Source organism: Aptenodytes forsteri, unplaced genomic scaffold (assembly GCF_000699145.1).
Source record: "Aptenodytes forsteri isolate BGI_AS27 unplaced genomic scaffold, ASM69914v1 Scaffold185, whole genome shotgun sequence".
Classification (NCBI taxonomy): domain Eukaryota; kingdom Metazoa; phylum Chordata; class Aves; order Sphenisciformes; family Spheniscidae; genus Aptenodytes; species Aptenodytes forsteri.
The window spans coordinates 1800659-1820191 of NW_008796214.1; the positions used below are offsets into that span (position 1 = coordinate 1800659).

A 19533-nucleotide genomic window follows, 5' to 3' on the forward strand; every position below is an offset into this window, starting at 1 on the left:
CTTCTGTCTTTAACTGTGCATATTTAGGCACACTATTACTGTTCATACTTGCTTCTTGCTATCTTTGCCACATTTAACTCTGCTTAAAACAGCTTCTTGTTTTTCCTCTGTCCTTTTTGCTGATGAGTAGTTCTCTTTTGTCTTAAGGACCAATTCTTAAGGAAGCATTGTGCCAGCTGCATCTTTGATGCACTACCAAGGACCTGTGATTTTTGACTGTCAGAACTTGCTTGTGGAGCTAATGGCAAGCAACATAAGTTAGAGCTGTGTTCACAGCACTCAAGTTGTGCAATAGAGTGTATATGCAGCAAGGTAGCCTTGATTTATGAGAGTAACAGTAATAGAGATGGAGGAAAAATTGGAGGGACAAAGATTTTTTTTCACATATAAATGAATTGGAAAGCTACCCATTATTCTGAATTAAGTGCTCTTTGCATCCCCCTTAGCATCTATGTCTATGTTTGGGTTTGGTGTCCAGCCAGGTTTCTATGAGAATTGTGTGGCTGTTCTATTTAAGTGTAGCAGCTTTGAACTGTTTATGGTTTATGTTAAAACTACAGCCATGTAACCATTTTTGTCCCATGTGCTCATAGTAAATGTAATTGTATTAAAACTATACATAGAGATCAAGGCCTGAATTGTTTATGCACAGTTTTCTGTTCTGGTAACTTGTTCTCCTTAGGGTTCTCCCTGTTATGTTTTTTTCCCCCACTGTATTTTTTTCTTAATCTTGTAAGTAAGGGTTGTGTATGTGTTCAGGTAAAAAGAAAAGTTTATCTTCCACCAAGTGCCCTGTTGCTTCAGAGTTTTTTGTCTGTTTCCTAGTTGGTATTTGCTGGTCATACCAGTGGTGTATCAATTGTATATCTGGGAAAAATGCATGACTTTTTTCCTAACAAAATCAATGTTCTGCATTTTGTGAAAAGTAAGAAACTGTTATCCCTTTATCCAGTTCTTGGATGCCATCCAACCTTACGGACACATCAGTGCTGTGGGTTTTGGAGAAAATCTGCTCTAGCAATTTGGAGTGATCTCTCTCTGTCTCCAGATGCAGTGAAGGAGTGGTAGATAGGCCCAGCACTGTAACTCAGGTTTGAATGTACAGAGAGGAGTTGTAGGGTTTTTTCTCAACCATCAATTCATTTGATTAGTTGAGCAGGGGTTTTGGCTTTGTTTTTATCATTTTACTGCTGCTGTAAGAGCAAGGCAAAGCAGGTAGATATTTATCTAATTAAATATCCTGAATCTCAACTGTAATCACATTGCTTTTTGTCTGGATTAAAAAGGGTGTTGCCTCTTCAAGTTCATACTGGATTTCTTTGTCTAAGAAGCTAAATCCAGATTTCATAAACTAATATACTTAATCCTTGAGTTAGTTATATTGAGATATGCTTACCAGTTGTTTGGGTATATTTGTAATGGATCAGGCTCTGGGGTTAAAAAATTTTATAAGTGAATATCCTGAATAGGAAACTGAGTGGTTAGCTCTCATAGACCTTCACTGAACTGATCCTTAATGTACCTTGAAGATGAAGCACTGTTAACAGCTGGAATAAGAAATGGACCCTTCACTATTTATGAATTTTGGGGCTTTGTCTCCCAGTTTTAGAAAGCTAAGTCACGAAAAATGTCCAACAATTAAAACAAAAATGGGGTGGAAATAATTATTTTAAAGCTAAAATGCAGAGTTCTATCTGTTTTTTGGGGGATAAAACAATTAAAACGTGGTGGTATTCTTCTACATACTGTATCAGAATATATCGATAAATAAGCAAAATTGCATAAAGGAGTAAAGGTGGTTTCTATCATTAAAGCAAAGGATAATGAAAGAATGCAATTATTTGTTCCATAGTAGTAAAAGATCTGTCAATACTTGAATTATGAACTCGTGTTTCCATTGTTTAAGGAAACAAAAAAATATGTAGGCAAGACTGTAACATCCTGTATTAAGTTTAAAGCCAAAACGGATGTACTGTTTTAATTAAATAAAATTCCTTTTTGCTGCTTTATATTATAAGAGAAAAAGTTGTTCTCTAATAAGAGTAGAGATACTTTTTTTACTTGCAGGCACCTTCATAATAACTCTTACAGCTCTTATACTTGAAATGCTGTATTTGTCATGTAATGAAGGAACAGGAGAGCGAAGATAAACGTGGGAACTTTGAACTTGCAGTACAGTGTTGTTGCTTTATTGATGCTACGCAGTATACACTGAGAACTTCGTAGAAGTGCAGGAGGGTTAGACATATGTTTTACTTTAATTTTAATCAAAGTTCTGTGGCTGAATTCCCTGCATTGCAATGAAAACTGAGTCAACTGTGTACTGATTGTTTATGGCATTATGTATGTTTAGTTATTAGCATCAGCATTACAAGTATTCACTGTCTAATGAATTGCTAGCAGAAGTTCTTGGTGACTGGATTTTGACATATATTGACATCTGAGTACCAGGATTTCCAGTCTCCTGGAGCTGTTTGGTGTTCCTAAATAATTTAGCATGTGGTTTGGTATGTGAATCCAAGAGGAAATGTGCTCTGGTGATTAAGATAGCATTGGTATTCAAGAGTTTGAGGTATGTTTTGTCTTTAAAAATGCAGGTCTTTTGAATTGGAAACCTACATATATTTCGGAGTATATTCTATCTAGAAGTGTCACAGTAAGGATCTAGCTCTCTATATATTCTTGTCTACACAAAATGTAGGGTTTGCCCCATGTAGGATGTATCTGTCCATCTATTTACATAATGCTAGCAGTTGTGTTACTTCAGACATCTTTGCGTGTGTGTTTTCTAATGAAAATTCTTATAGAATACTAAGCTACTAATTTCTCCAAATACAGGAGAATGAGTCAATATGATGTCAGAAATGAAACTATTATTTTGCATTTCTTGTATTTCTGTAATATGTTGAATGAAATGGCAATCATGCCTGCTTGTTGAGGGTATAAAGGATGAAATTTTGATTCTGTGCCATTGGAAAGACTTCCACCAATTTCTGCAGGATGAGAATTTCACACAAATGGGCTCTTTTCCTACAGAGAGTGCTCTGGCATGGCCATTTTCCTTCACTGAAAGCAGCGTTGCTCCCGAAAGGAGTGGCAAGTAGTAAAAAGACAAATGAGTGCATTATCTTATCTGGGATAGGTGGGGTAGCAGAGGACTTTTACAGAGGTGAAGTTATTCCCAAGTTATGTACTGAGGGAAGGAAGGGGGGTATTGGTGGTGGGGATGCAACCTGTAGGATTAGGAGAAATGGTGAAATTGTTTGTCTAAGACTCACTCAATTGTAATTCATTCTGCTTATGTGTGCCTGTCTAGCCAGGATTTAATTATACCATCACAAACCACATTTTTCATAGAACCACTGCATTGTTCAGTGTCCAGGGAAAGCTTGTTCAGAGGAGGCAGTGGGCTTTGTATAGCAAAAGGACTTGTAGCTTCTGGTCATGTCTTCTGTTTTCACCAGTCTTATCAGTGAATAAGGCAGGAAGAAAAGAAGGGTGATCAACTAAGACCATTAAACGCTGCTCTGAAAGGTGGGGATTTTTCTAAGTCTGCCATAGATTTCCCCCATGGTGCTAGTCAAGTAATTTAGACTAGGCTTTTCATATGTGATCTCTGTTTTTCTCCTTTTACCTGGTTTGAGACCCTGGAATGCGACTTGCAGTAGTGATGTGCACTGAGCTCCTTCCTGATCTCAGTTACATCTTTTGGTGACGAAATTTGTCATATAATCATAAGTAGTCTTAAAAATCAGGCCTTGCTTATCTCGGAATGGGCATTCGAATTCCTGAAGGCTTTGTCTTTATCTGGAGCCAAATCTGTGATCTAGCCACCTTTTTCATCTGGTGTATACTATATCCTGAATTTCATTGCAGCTGTTGTAAAGTTCATATTTAACTGATATGATTTATATAGTGTTTGGACTATTTTTTCTGGACAACAAGGAAGCTGGAACATATTCTTATTTTTATAAAGTGCATAATGACATGAACTGTTCTGATGTTAATCTTGCAAAATTACTTTTTTAGAACAGCTCCCCCTAATGATACACTGCTAATGTTTGTAAGCTTGCATAACTCTTCCTCCTAAATTAGTGTTTTGCTTCGAAGGTCTTGGTGTTGCAAAAAAGGAAAACATCTTTTATTCTCTATGCACTTATAAATGGCCAAACAGACCTTCATGAACAAATTCAAAGAGCATGAGTTTGTGCCTTTTGAGAGGTCTTATTCTAGGAAACCTGCCTGTCTTCAATGCCAGCACTTCAACTCTCTGCCTTTGGAAATCTTTGTCACTGGAAGCACCAAGTAACTCTAAGTTTATTTTGAAATTGGTTCTTTGAAATGAGCTATTTTAAATAGTTTAGTTACTACTTCCTTAAAGTGAAGAAATAACTTTGGACTGCAGTCCTGAATCCCTTCTTAATGTGCATGTTAGCACAGCTGAGTCAGGAATGTGATAGCTAACAAGGAAAGGGCCAAAACCTGTGATCATGCAGGTGATCACCACATCATGACCATCACAGGAAACACTGAGTCAGGGAAGAGGTAATGCAGCTGAGCACCTGTGACTATTCCAGTGAGTTATCCCAGTTCCATGAATTCTGTTGGAAAGCCCTTTCTGGCATGCGTGTGCAAGCCTTGCAATGGAAAACAAAATTTTTTCAAAGTGGTGAGTCATGACTAGCCTGCTAGGGTTCAGTACTCATCCTTTTGTGCCTTAATGAGGTGCTGGCAATTAGCTACAAAACCTAGGTTTTGTCAAGCATATTATTAATGAAATATTTGTACGTAACAAGTGTCAGTAAAACTAGCTGCTAGTGAAATTACTGGGTTTCTAGGATTTTTTTGTAGTTCTCAATTCATGTTACAAAACCTACATAGTCCCTGCAGCAGTCTACAGTGTGAAAGTGATCGAAACCAGATCTGTCTGCTTTAACTGTCCAGGCAGAACAAAATTTCAAAAAAGGGGGAAGGGAAAGAAAGAAAATGGCATAAATTACAGAAAACAAATGAGATGTTTGATACTTTTTGACAGCCCCTGAAGCTTGAGGGCAAGATGAAAAAATGGGAAGATTTATGAATTTAGGAACATATTATACTTTGCCAGTAATTCTATTCTTACCACACGTTTCACAAATATCAAGACCTGTTGTATATTAAGAAATTATAACATACTACTCTTACTCTGCTGTTATAAAGAACCTTTATGAGAGACAGTAGTTAGGTGGCAAGGTGGCGTTGCCTTGAGCAATGCTCTTGAAAAACATAATAGTTGATATGCTTGATTATATACATAAAAAAGCAGAGAGCTGACTTTACCTAACCCTTACTGCTTATTTAAAAAAAATCTTAGTGTTTCATTATAAAAGCATATGTTCTTAGCTCATTGCCCATAGTTCTTCTGAAAATGTGTTTTTAAACAATTGAATGGAAACCAAACAAGTTATTTGGACTAGAAAATATTAGAAACTCAGATTTATCTAGTTGATACCCATGGCAAAGGAATGTGCAGTTATCCTAAAAAAGGGATCAATATGTTTTCTAAAATGGAAATTCTTTGCAGTAGAGTATTGCCCAGCTCACTACATGTTTAATGAGTTGGAGGAGTGTTTCCTGGGCCTGGTAATGTGTTGACCCAAAACACCTTTTTTCCAGATTTGCCTCCTGATGCACCTTTCTGCTCTGGCAGCTTACATCACATGAAGCATAAGGGACAAAGTTAAAATTTTGATTGTGCAAGACAAGATGCTCATTAATAGTTAACAATGCCTCTTTGTAAGGAATACTTGAAAATAGTATGGACCAATTGTCTTCCAAAGATGGTTTCCTTGGTTTGGGCTTTTTTAGATGTTTATTTCTTGTAAGTAGTTGTGGATCTTTGTTTAAATTTTGTAAAAACAGAGGTCAAGTCTATCTCACTGTCCTGATTAGAAGTGTTACTGTTGACTTTAGTAGAAATAAGATGCTGTCTTCAGTAGAATTCTGCTTTTATTCTAATTTTTGAAGGATGAAACTCTCAGAAAGATCAAAGATCAGGCCCATTATCCTCATAATAAAAAAAAAAATCAGTAAATCTGCTGGTGGTAACTCTGTAAGTGGTAACTTTAAGTAGCATGTAGCATAGTTGCCTTGAAAAGGTGATAGTTGAGGATTTCCAGTCTGGGTTTATTTTTGTAGGAAAAAGATTTTTTTTTTTCCTATAAAAAGAAATCTGCTTCTTGATAAATTTTATCACTGTTGCAAATAAACAGGAAAGCATTTTTTAGATAAATAGTCTAAAAAAACAGGTGTAATAAAAATAAGATGTAGTAGCACAGCACAGGAACCACTGAATAGCAAAGAACATGTATCAGATCCTGTTTCAATGAATATTAACAAGCCTTGTTTAAAATAAAAGCTTCTTTACAGAAGGAAACATTGAACCAAAAGATGTGTTCATGCTCTGATAGCGTCCTTAAATATCTTGGAGCTTTAAGTGTGTTTATTTCTACTAAGTGAGTATATTCATAATGACAGTTTATAGACCACAGGAATGGACTTTGCCAAAGGCATGCTTGCAGCACAGTTGCGCTCACATCAATAGGTCTTTTTTTCTATCGAGCTTCTCGTGATAGTAATAGAAAGTATAAAGAATAGAAAGTATAAACATCTCAGATGTTACAAAGCAGATTTGAATCATGTAGGTATGTAGGAAATCACGTAGCTTACAGCGGAGACTTTTGTTATCTCTTACTCAAGAGCTCAGCTGATACATCCAAGATACCTCCTACCAGAGTAGTTTGGGATCATGACTTGAAAGGCTTCTTTAAATGATGTATTTCATACCTACCTGCAAAGATAGCCTGTGTCATCTTGTGGACTTAAAACCAAAGTGCCCACCAGTGAAATGATAAATTTATGGAACTTACAAAGCCAGTAGAAAAAAAAACAGTGTTTATATTAGGTCTTTCAAGAATGGATTTTTAATGTTTATGAAGTCATAAGAAAAACATCGTAAAGAAGTAATATATTAAAGAATGAAAATAATTTTCTTACTGTAAATGGAATACAATTCTTTGGGATGTGACAATGTGGAAAGACGTAGTCACTTCCATAAGGTCTGTCTGCCCTTCCGTAAGGGACAGCATGCCAGAGGCTTGACACATCTCATTTTTTGTCTCCTCTGCTGCTGTTTGTCTGGAGATTTACCTCAAGGCAGAGGAGACAGGCTAGTCTTTGGGAAGCATATGACTGTTTTTAAATACAAGATCTATTTCTGATATTTATGGAAACAATAAATAATACATATCAACAAGTCCTGGTTCTTGGTAACAAATCTAATCAATTGCAAAGGGGATTTTATTTCCAGGGAATATTATATACACATCTTCTATACCATGGGTATAATGTTACCTTCCTTGTAAACATACCATGCTGGGTTCACCTCAAGAGCATGTTCTGGTGTGCTGGAAACCACAAATAGCTCTTGTCGAGTAAAGAGCATAATAGCTGTAACATATGCTTATGTTAATCTTTTGCTTCCTCCTTATTGTAGCTATATTTATAATGCAAAAAAACACCCAGCATTATGAAAGTAAGTCTTGGCAAAGCCCAAATTTTCTCATAGTGTAAAATTTAAGTAGACTATTAGCTAGTATAATCTACTTGGTGTTTTTCTGAACAATTGTGCTCTCTAATATAACATTATTAAAACATTTTCCTGATCTTTTAATTCCTATACTAAAATGTCTACTATTTTATATCACAGTTGCTTTAAAAAAAGCTCCTTGAGATTGCAGGTTAAAAAGATGGGTGTAGCTGCTTCATTTGAAAGTGTGTAATTTAAATTACCAAATTAAATCACGTCATGTAAAGTCAGTGGAAAAAATGGAGCTGAGCTAGCTGAATGCTTAAGAAAATTCCAAAACACTTTTGCAAGCTATAGATAAAAAGAAAAATAAAATTCTCAGGCGTTGCGTATTTTTCTGTCAACAGCATCCACTTCTATAGGGGCTAGACACTGTGTGTTGCAGTTATCTTTTCTTTAAAGGTAATTTGTAAGTCGCAACATACATTAATCAGTTGACCTAATAGTAAGAAGAAAATGTATGTGAAATACCAACATATTCAAAGTAAGTATTTCAGTTTAATTGTTTCGGCTGAGATTTTTGTGACAGCCTTGAGGGGTGGGTTCTGTTTTTACTATAAAAATGGGCAGGTAAATGTTTTGTACATACGAAAGCAATTGTACATGCACTTCAGCAGAGGAGCAGCTGGACAACCAGCTACTTGATCCGTGCTTACATGTGTGGATTGCTTCTATAAGGTACTTTGACAGGAACAGTCACTCTTGCATGTTTTGCCTGCTAGCTCCTGAACTATTCAAACAAGTGGCATTCTAGGGAAAGGTAAATTTGTGTACAGTCACTGCAACACTGGAAATATTAAATATTCTCACTTAGACTTGCTCAGTGCTCTATAACAAAATGCTTTAAAAATTGTGATGCTTCCCTTTTAAGATCTCCTTTATTTTAAATTGGAAAGGGCCAGTTTGCAACTTCTCAGTGACTCTTTTTGTTTTTCAGTCTTAGCTATCCTAAGTACTTGTTAAAATAAGGGATGCTTTTGAGGAAAATAGCAAGAATCCCAGTGGTGCTTGAAGGAATTCACTGTGTTTTGGTCTGGTGTTATTTTTAGTTCTTGCATAATAAATTAATCTGTATTTTTCTGTGTAAATCTGTCTTCTGAGAATTACATAGAGGATACAGCAAGCATGGTAATGTGGGGGGTGGTCTTCATATGGCTTTTATGTCTGTCTCTTGCTGAACCTCGTTACCAGAGAACAGAATAGTGTAGTCCTTCAAATTCTGGATTGCATTTGTCATCTGAAGTTTTTTCCTATCTTATTTGAATGCTTTCCTGGACTGTGGATGCATGTTGGTTTGGTATGAATTTGCCAGTTGGATGACTGTAACTGGGCTCCCTTTACTGTAGTGGTTGTTTTATTTTTACTGGACTACATAATGAAATGGATTTTAAGTAAAACTGAATTGGTCAGTGTGACGATTCATTATGGTCTTCCAATAGGGTTGCTTTGAAGTGGCAAAGGAAAGGGTTTAACTACACTTTTAGGTGTAAAATTGATGGTCAGCGGCAATAGTACTTTACTCTTTGTTCAACTCCATAATACAGCCATTTGTTTTAAATACAGTTTATGTGGGTGATGGGTGCTAATTGGTTTCTAAGCTTTAGAACTAGCTTTTCTTCTCCAGAAGCCTGAACTGGTATGCTAACAGCAACAGTTCCTCCTCATTTTAAGCTTCCTGTAGCCTTTGATTTAATAGATGTGGAATGAGAAATAACTTTCAATTGCTTTCTGTGCAATGGAGTGGGGTTAGCCAAAATTCCTAGTCTGCCTTGTGAGCCAAATCGTACCCTGTAGAGGCAGACACATTACAAGGAAAAAATACAATAGGCCTCTTTGCTGCTTCTGGCTGTCTGGTACGTTTACTGCTTTGGGGAAGATGGGACACGAGCTTAACAGGAAACTCTCTTTTGTCTTTTACTTTCTGTAGGTCAGTGTGGACATAAAAGCTGTTTTGAGTTACTGAAATGGCTGAATTTGGTTTTACTTTTCATTTACTTTACTTTTTTGTTGGAACAAATTTCTGCAGCATTGCTTAGTTTTTTTCTGGTAAGATCTATGAAAGAAGCCAAATGTGACTTGCCTAACATGGCTTAAACAAAGAGGTATTCTGATAACTTTTTTTATTAAATACACTTCTTACGATCATATGTTTAAGTTAAATCATTAAATTCTACTTGAAGTTTAACAAAATGACTGATAGGAAAATCCACAACAGATCTTTGCATTGCATACAAGAAAAAATGACTTCAGACTTGGTTTCATTCATTCTGGGATAATTCCTCCTCTTCAAATTAAGAGATAAAGACATTTAACATAGATCAGATATGTATAACAAAGTAAATTTGAGGTACATGCAATCAAATTCTGTACTAGTAATGATCATATTGACATTAAACTCCTGCCAATAAAACATACACTGTGTGATTAACATACAAGTCACTTTTCTCAGGTTTATAAATAGAACTGCTATACCAAAATATGTATTTGAAGCTTATTTGGTATTATCACACCTAATTTGTATCTTTAATATATCAGATTCTGCTAATTTGCCCTTGCTGTTGACATTACTTTCAAATAGTACCTCAAAGAAAAGCTCATCATGTATTCTCTAGAGAAATGCTGGCACTGAGTGCAGCAGGGTTTGACAGAAAAGGAAGAAATATAAACAAATCAACAACATTCACCTGACAGCTGTGTTTAAAAGATATGAAGTCAAACACTAGTTTTGGTTAAAAATCTTTCTCCCCTTTCTAAAACAGTTATGGAACTCCTGCTAAGTATCCAAGGGGCCAAGAAATTCCTGTTGTCGGGATGCCCAGAGCAGCTAGTGAACAGGCAGCAGCAGTGCAGTCTTCCCCACACCTACAGGCTCCAGCTCTCTTCTGGGGCACGGTGCCTATGCCGGAGCAGGTTGCTTCACTTCTAGCCCACCCACTTCTTGGCCTGTATCCTTAGACTACTGCTGGCTTTCTCTTTTTAACCTCTGAAGTAACCTGTCACTTGGCTTTGATTTGGTGGACTGTAATGGGGTCCTCTTAATAAGTGTGTCAAAATTCCTCTCCCTTGCACTCTGCCTTGTTCTCCCTCTACTACTTCCCCTTTCCTTTTGCAGGTATGTATATGCAAATGGCATGGACATGCGATTAAGTGCAGACATTTGATCCTGACCCAGTGTGGACCGCTGCCAGCAGTGGTTTTGGTGGTGTATCAGGCAGTAGGCACAACAGTTTAAAAACTGCCCGATTACCTTTTGCCTGAGGAGGTGCAGCAGTTTCCATGGCAGCACGGAGGCCCCCCCCTGAGCAGAGCTCTAGAAACAGCTGCATTTTGGGTCAGGTGGCTTCAGGTTTTTACCCCAAACTAGGGCCTAGTTTTGAAAACTAAAAAATTACTAGGAGCAGAGGATGAAGGCCAGTAGGAGAAGTTTGACTGTACATATTGCTCGAGTCCTCTTGACCTTATCCTGCACCAAAATATTAGTAATTTTTCCCAGGATTCTCCCCAGGATCCCTCATGTATTTTCTTCAGTACCTGTTTTCTCCACCTTACTAAGGCATTGATTGCTTTTGCTGAAGTTAAAATGCTAAATGTGTGTTTTTCAGGCCACACTGATTCAAATCATGTTGAACTAAACTATTTTCAAACACTTCTGTTGCCGAGGTTTTTATCCTTCCTGCTACTCTTTTCATGACAACACTGAGCCCTATAAATCTTATCTCCAGATTCCCATTTTACTGTTCGGCTCCTGCAGCAGGAGTAGAGGTGTAGGGACAATGGAGTGGCTCTACAACAAGCTGTGAGATGTCTTTACTGTACAGGTTACTACAGGCTTTACCTAGATGTGAATTTCAGCTTTATAAAAACAAAGGTTTTAAGTAAAATGTTCCTAGCCCTTATGATTGTAGAGAAAAGCTTGAAAACACTGGCTGATGTTCTTAAAAGCTGAGAAGCCAGACAGCAGTGAAAAAGAATTCCACGTTTCTTCTGCAAACACTTAAATATCAGGATTTATGAAAACTTGACAGTACTGTTTCAGAACACAACAACATTTTGGAGGTATTTTATAAATATTTGCAATCCTAGTCTATACATTGTCACAGATGTAAATACAGTCTTGAAAAAGCAACATTCTCTCCAATATTTTATCCCAAACAAAGGGAAATAAAGTATAAACAAGCTAGTGCCTTGATTTTTCTCTCCCTCTAAATAAAAGCACACATTTCTCTTGTTCTGCTGTAAGTGATACTGTGGTTAAGGTGAAGAGAAACAAACATTCCTAAACTGTGCCTAGCTCACCAAGTATTAATGCCATAGGTAGTTTTCCTGTCCATTTCTTACACTATAGACTGTAAACTGCTCCAATCTTGGGACAAAATAGTTTGGCTTTTTGCAGACAACAAATGAACTACTGCAGAAGCATCTGATGTATATTGATGGTTTGATACAGAGTCTAGCACAGGAAGAATGCATTTTTCATTTACGTGCTTCTTGGCATGCCCCCTGTGTAAAGGTGCAGAAAGGCATGTTTCCTCCTGCACCAGAGTTACTTTTTCCTAACCAAAGTAGGAAAAGATTTCAGTCATAGTGCCAACCAAGCCATTTATTTTAGGGAAATCTGTTCTATAGCATAGACTTCAGTTTAAGAAAACCAGATCTTATTCAGGGAAGTCATGAGGTTACTCTACTGCCTGTAGTATTCAAAGCGTGGTGTCTTTTAGGGCTGTGCTAGTATTATCTTGTATTACAGAGGCAAGGCTCCTTAAATAACATTTCCAGAGAACTCTCCAGGTTTGACCTGGTCAGGCTTCATTCTGACAAGTTAACAGGTAGGCACATGTGCTTCAGCTTGCAAGATGACTGCTTGGAATACTGTACGCAGCCAGGCTATTTCTGTGAGAACCTAAATTGGGACGGTGTAAACCCAGCTCTTTAGGTGTTGTTTTCTAATCATGTTGAATGGAAAGGGCCCGGTTGCCTAGGTAACAAGCCAGAGTCACTTAGTAAGGTTTGGTTTAGTTAATGAAATTATAAAAAGCAAAGAACGATCGATCCAGTTGTTTTAAACTCTGAGGAGTAAGCCACCATGAATATGGGGATAGAGAAAGCATGCATTTTCAGTTCAGCTGGGAAACTGTTTCAGGCAACCTGTCCTAACTGGGCTGAGGAAGTAAAACCCAGAATGGTGAGAAAATCAATGTGCTCCGAGTGGCTTCAGTAACAATGCCTGGACTGTCAGACGTGCTTGGGAATGTTGAGGTTTATTTTGGGGGTATTTTTGTGAGCAGCCCTGCCCAGATGTGGCTGTTGAGGTGGATGGGGCCCAGTTGCAGGGGACACTTGGGGGTGAGGGGTGGTTACTGGCTGTGGAGAAGCTTCCAGAAGGAGGTGGGTGGCCCACACTGGCAACAGCCAATCGTCAGGTGCCACCTGTCTGAATGAACCAATCAGTTGGGTGTTCTCAACCCTGTGGCAGAGGGCGGGAAGGGGGTGCTAGGAGTGCTGCACACCCTGAGGAGAGACCCTAGGGCACTGGCCTGCCTCCTCCCCTGGACAGGGAGGTTGCATAACTCGTAAATCTGTGATTAAAGTGATCTGAGTCGATCTAGTCCCCACACTGCCAGCGTGGTTTTGAACAGTGAGATCGGAGCATGGCCAAGAGCGGTTGCATGGACAAGTACTTGAGAAGTAAAACATGGTAGGAGATGGCTGTTTGGAGGTTAGCTCTTGTTCCAGACTCATTGAAGCAGCATAGCTTTAGAAATATATCCTTTAAAATTGAAGAGTAAGCTCTATACTGTCCTGTTGCAGACTACTTTAAAGGAAAGTCCTTGTTTGATTCAGACCTACCCCATTTGACAAGCAAGGTGGAGGCTGTCTTTTTCACTACTGAGGAGAAATGGGTAGCAGCAGTGAATTTTAAAATGGATGTTATAAATGGCAAGCTAAAACTCCAAATGCTAGTAATTGTAGCTAATCTCTTGCATGCATTGGGTGATCTGAAATTCATGGCACATGTGAAAAAATTAAGAAGGCAGAGTGAAGCAAGAGGAGGATACAGAACCTTTTCCTAACTTGGGTCTATTGATCTAGATACTAATGAAAGTTAAAACCATTTTAAAAATACTACCCTTACCAAAGATATTGGAGATGACATTTTCTGCTCTGTAGATAAATGAGGAAACAACTATAAGTGTGTACTACTTCTAGCAAATACTGATTTCCTGCTTTCTTAGCTTGTAAAAAAAAATGTGCTGCTTCGTAGTGTTCAGTGAACGGTTTGTCACTTGAGGGAAGTGAGGGATGATCAATGAAAGTCCTATTGCAAAGTACTAGCATCTCAATGAAGAACTGAGCCCCTGTAGTCGTGCAAATCCCAGGTAGGGAGCAGTTCTGTAACACTTCCTTCCCTACCTCCTGCATTAAATAAGGAATAAAATACATGCATCCTATAGAGTTTCCATGGAGCTGGATTGTTTTAATTGGATTTTCATAATTTCTGCTTTATCCTTATTCATGTGAGAGTATATGGAGCTGACAATGAATAAACCTTGCTCTGTGCAAAGTTTGCAGAGTTACTTTCTTTGTGCAGTGGAACTTGGGAATTGGAAGCAGCCATGGATGGATTTTGGTCTTATGTACAGTTGTGAAGGCTGGGCAAGGAATATATTTCTTTTGGTTTTGTCCAGGACAAGCTCACCTTTAGAATGAGAAGAAAAAGAGGAAAAAAGTCTGTTTACTTGTGAATACCGCATTAGTCTTCTAAAAATAGTACAGATAGGTTTTTTGGTTTAAGTAATTTAGTATCACGAATACATGTTCTTTTTTCCTTCAAGAACATCCAACTATATTAGAGACTTTCCTGCTAAATAAACAAGGGGCTTTTCAAGTTTTTCATAATATGGAATCAAATGGGCTGATCTATTACTTGGCTTTTTTCCTTCTGTTGAAATACTGGGTCTGCCTTTAGGACTCCAGCACAGAGTGGAAAGTTGGATTCTCTTGTTTTGCTCATGTACTCCTATTCCTGTGTTATACTTCTTACTGGAAAGGCTTCATCTAAAACAGATGAGAAGGGAGGTTGTTCACAATATGAAGCAAAGAACAAGAGGTGTGAAGATGTGTAAACATCTCACAAATATTTATTAATTTTAATTGCTGTATACTAAATTAGGGCTTGTCACACTTGAACATGAGATAGCCAGATCTGGTTTGTGTTTTCTAGGAAGTCTTTCCATATAGAGCCTCTAATTTCGTGGTCAAATAGGAAGGAGCTCACAGAGCTTTCTGGCACTGCAGGTCTGTAATCTTTTAAGTAATTTAATATCACAAATACATGTTCTTTTTTTCCTTCAAGAACATCCAACTATATTAGAGACTTTCCTGCTAAATAAACAAGGGGCTTTTCAAGTTTTTCATAATATGGAATCAAATGGGCTGATCTATTACTTGGCTTTTTTCCTTCTGTTGAAATACTGGGTCTGCCTTTAGGACTCCAGCACAGAGTGGAAAGTTGGATTCTCTTGTTTTGCTCATGTACTCCTATTCCTGTGTTATACTTCTTACTGGAAAGGCTTCATCTAAAACAGATGAGAAGGGAGGTTGTTCACAATATGAAGCAAAGAACAAGAGGTGTGAAGATGTGTAAACATCTCACAAATATTTATTAATTTTAATTGCTGTATACTAAATTAGGGCTTGTCACACTTGAACATGAGATAGCCAGATCTGGTTTGTGTTTTCTAGGAAGTCTTTCCATATAGAGCCTCTAATTTCGTGGTCAAATAGGAAGGAGCTCACAGAGCTTTCTGGCACTGCAGGTCTGTAATCCACTAAGCATACTCCTAGGGTTATATTTCAAAATACATGAGTAGTAGGACATAACTTGCTTTCTTAAAGTATTAAGGATGTATATGTCTTCATAGTCAAGAGACTGTGTGTAGAGTTTCAAGAACAAGGTTAGTTGTGTAGGTCCTGAATACAGGTTTGGAACTGTCTGTGCTATTGATGAGACCAATCTTATGAAGGAGTAGCACAGTCTGGAGAAAATGACCTGTCTCTTAAACCAGCTAAGACATTTGAGATATTTTGCGCTGTTACGTTGAGTCAGAAATTGTCTAAAACATCTTGACATATAGGGTCTCTAAGAAATGTTCCTATACATCAGGTGTTTTATTTACTGGCTCAAGATAAGCAATCTCTATGCACAATTTTCATTATAAAGACATCAAAATTGTCTCACTACAAGAACATTGCATTTTATAATGCTCTGTGTGATTTTTGCAAAGGATTAATTAACATAACTGTTAATAAGGTGTAACTTCTATGGTCTTCAAATTGGAATTTAAATGAATAATGATATATTTTTTAATAATAACCAGTTATGTGTCTATACCAGTTTATGCATCATTGAAGTTATAAAAGTGTTTGTGTGGAAATCTCTCCATAAAATGTAGAAATATTTCTCCTTAAAATATGGTACACTAAAATACTTTTTTCCTATTTCTGAGACTTTAGTACAACAGAAAATACTGAGAAAGTATTTTTTGTAAATAAGCCTCTCGTGCAGCAGACAACACTGCTTACATTCAAGTGTTTGTGCACCTCCTTTTATCACATAATAGTTTATCGCTATTGTGAATTAGCAAATTACTGCAGGATAGGAATATAGTGGGTGGGCGTGTAGGAGCAGCCATCGCACTGTCAGCTTCCAACCTTGATTACCGTATGGTAATTTGTGTTCAATACTATTTTCTAGTGTGCTGTGGAAGAAGGCAAAAGCACCAGCATAATTAGAGACTGGATCATAATGCAAATAAGTGCAAAATAGCCACTTATGAATTAAGAATGCCTGTATAAAATTCAGTATTTATTATTATAATTTAGTATTACTTTGTGACACCATTTTTGGTTTTGTTTGCTTTGTCTTTTTGCTGGTTTTGACCTTAATCATTTTCATTTCAGTTTCCATTTCTTTTAGTTGTCAGGGTAAGCTGGCTGTTAGAATTTTTTTCATAATATATTTCAATTATGAACGGTTTTTAGGTCCTTGCTAAAAGTATAGTATTGAATCTGCAAAGGTATGTATAACAATTCTAATGCTATTAACAAGCACTTAAAAGGGATCATTACAGTAAATCGGCTTTAGCCTTTTGTCAGATGTTTTTTATGTAATATTGTGTAATACTATTTGAAATAGTGATACATTTTAAATAGTTTGTTTTGCTTTTAAAGGAGAAAGGGAGGGAAAACAGAAAAGAACTAAACATATCTGGGATAGTTTCCTCATTGAAAGACTACTTCTTACGGCTCTCAAAAAAAAAAAAAAAAAGGAAGGCGTGACAGGAGAATAAACCCCATGTGTGCAGTTCTTCATATGCTAACCCTCTCTTATTTTTCTTGCAGGAAATCCTGGCTGAGTAAAGTTGGAAGCCCAAGTTCTCGCATAGATCGAACAAGCTTTTCCAATGAAAAGGAGATTTCCAAGCTTGACTTCTCAGGATTTAGCACTAGATACTAATAGAAGAAAACATGACTAAGCACAAAACTATGACTTTTTGCTGCATGATATTTTCTATGCCTCCATAAAATGTTGCAAGAGCACTTGGATGCTTTCTGTACTAGAGATAAATATAAATGGTCCTTGTTCACATAAAGTAAGAATTCTTAGTTGCTGTATTAGACATTTTACACCATAAGTGTCAATATCTAGTATCTAAAATGCCAAGATCTAATCTGTTACATCTTGAAAGTTAGATAAATGGTTAAGTGACAGTGATTATTTGTGCACAGTGAGATTTGTTACATATAACCATATGGAACCGAATCTTTACACTGTGATTCATATTTTAGATGCAAAATAATTTGTTCTACTGTTTGTAATCTCACCAAAAATACTTAACTACAGAACTGGAATGCTGAGAGATCTAGTCTAACAGCTCTGTATTATAGATCATGTTGTTTGTGATAATTAGTTAAGATATAGTGGTAATTTAAAATAAATGTATGTTGCCTCAAACTAAGATTATCTAACCAGCTCTGGCTTAAAATTCTCTCTAATAATGCAGATCAGTCTTGGAACAAGATGATGAAATGTGTGGCCTCTCACCGCTTTTTCCTTGTCTACCTACAGCTTACATCCACATTGACTATAAAGGAAGCTTTGATCTTTTTGCGCTTTTGATGTTTGTACTAAAATGGAAGATTTCAGTTATTTTCCTTATGGATGTGTATTTGCTCCTTAGTTAAGAATGTATGTTGGAACCTAATTCAAGATGATGCACATCATATCAAGTACATGAAAGGTCCTGAGAAACTTGAGTTACGTGTTTGCAATAAATATTGGATAAGTCTTTGCAGTATTGGATCTAATTCTCATATATAGTGCTCTTTTCACAGGCACCAAGGAGTCTGTCAGGGCTGGAACAGACCTATATCATCCTCACCTCTGAAGTACTTTCGTGTCAGGATTAGTACATACTGTGGAAGACTTTGGTTAGATCTGATATATCCAAGCAGGCACCTGCGTGATCTGGCAGTGCTCTTAGTTAATCGAGATTGGTACGATCATGCTATGACGGAGGCTTAAGCTGTAAGTCCCTGAGAAGTATATAATACATAAAGCGCAGTAATACTGCTGTTGTGGTCACGTGGCCTCTGGTTGGCTGTGAGCAGGGGCTGAGCCTGCTGTTGTCTGCCTGGGCTGTATCCTCTAAGATACCCTTCGTGAGGATACTTAAGCTGGTATTTCCACTGGCTGGTCTGTACCTCATCTAAGGGTTAGATAGCATCAGTTTAGGCAACATCCTCAAATTTGTGGTTCACTTTTTAATTTCAGGAAAGGACACTTCATAATTTAAGCATTGCATTTTTCATCTGTGCAGAGCAAGGTGTGCATAGGAAGGTATTTCTACTGACTACTAGACTTATTTTCACTGGGTCTTTGTGCATTAAGCAGTAAAATCTCCTTTCTAGAATTTGCAGGAGTTATTTATAAATTGTTACAGGTCAAACTATACTTGACTTCTGTGATTATACACAAGCATCCTTTGTTGAAATCATTGTCAATAACTCTTGTTCAACTCATGGTAAATGGCAAAGTTCAAGTGTAGCGGTAGCTCAATAGCTGTTACATCCTCTCTGAAAATTGTATCCTGCCGAATGTAAGTAGTTTAAATTTTCCTTGCAGCTACCTGGCAAAAGAATACCCCTTCAGTCAAAGGCATTTCCAGCCAAGTTGCTTTGCTTGTATTTTGAGCAACAATGATAGAGGAAGGCAGAAAACAAATGGGACATTAGATACACAGGAAGAGGAGCCAAAGACGAAATTGTTGTTTTGATGTGTTCGCATGGGTGGAGCTGGATGCTCACAAGGACTCAGTAATTTTACCCCGACTCCACTAGAAATGCAAGGCTTGAGGAGGGGGAAGCAGCCATTTAATGTGCTCACTTTTTTGGGAGAAAATGTGCAGGTAGAAAACTTTGAGAAAGTTGAAAGATGAAGAAATCTATATGTAAGTCTCTCATGTTGGAAACCAGAAAAATATTTGAAGTCTTGATATAAGCACTACACCAAGGATTTTAGAATGCTTTTCCTAACCAAGAAGTGTTTCGGCAAAAGTTATTTCTAATATGGCATTAAGCAAATATAATTCCTGTAATCTGCGGCCTGTATACTGTAGGCCAGATCTCTAGTTGAGTCGGTGTCACAAGGGTTTTTTTCTATATCTGTGTGATAACACTCAGCCTCTGCTTTTGTGCTTGTTTTGAGCCTAATGAAAAGGTTGATTCTAGAATACATCTATAACCTTCCTCTTTGTGAGTCAGCAATACTGATGTTTTCTGTTTTCAACATCCACTTCCCTCACATCAGTGATATGACAAAAGGCAAAAAATACATGCAAGCTCTC

At 37.3% G+C, this 19533-nt stretch overlaps 1 protein-coding gene across 2 annotated transcripts in view; it reads left to right on the forward strand.

Annotated features, from left to right (window-relative positions):
* ACYP2 (acylphosphatase 2) overlaps positions 1-17984 on the forward strand; it is a 46720-nt gene extending 28736 nt beyond the window's left edge. For both annotated transcript variants that reach the window (XM_019474435.1, XM_019474434.1), the window contains one exon: positions 17030-17984. In XM_019474435.1, coding sequence (XP_019329980.1) covers positions 17030-17144 — 115 coding nt within the window. In that variant the 3' untranslated portion in view covers positions 17145-17984. The remainder of the gene's footprint in view (positions 1-17029) is intronic.
* Positions 17985-19533: the final 1549 nt, after the last annotated feature.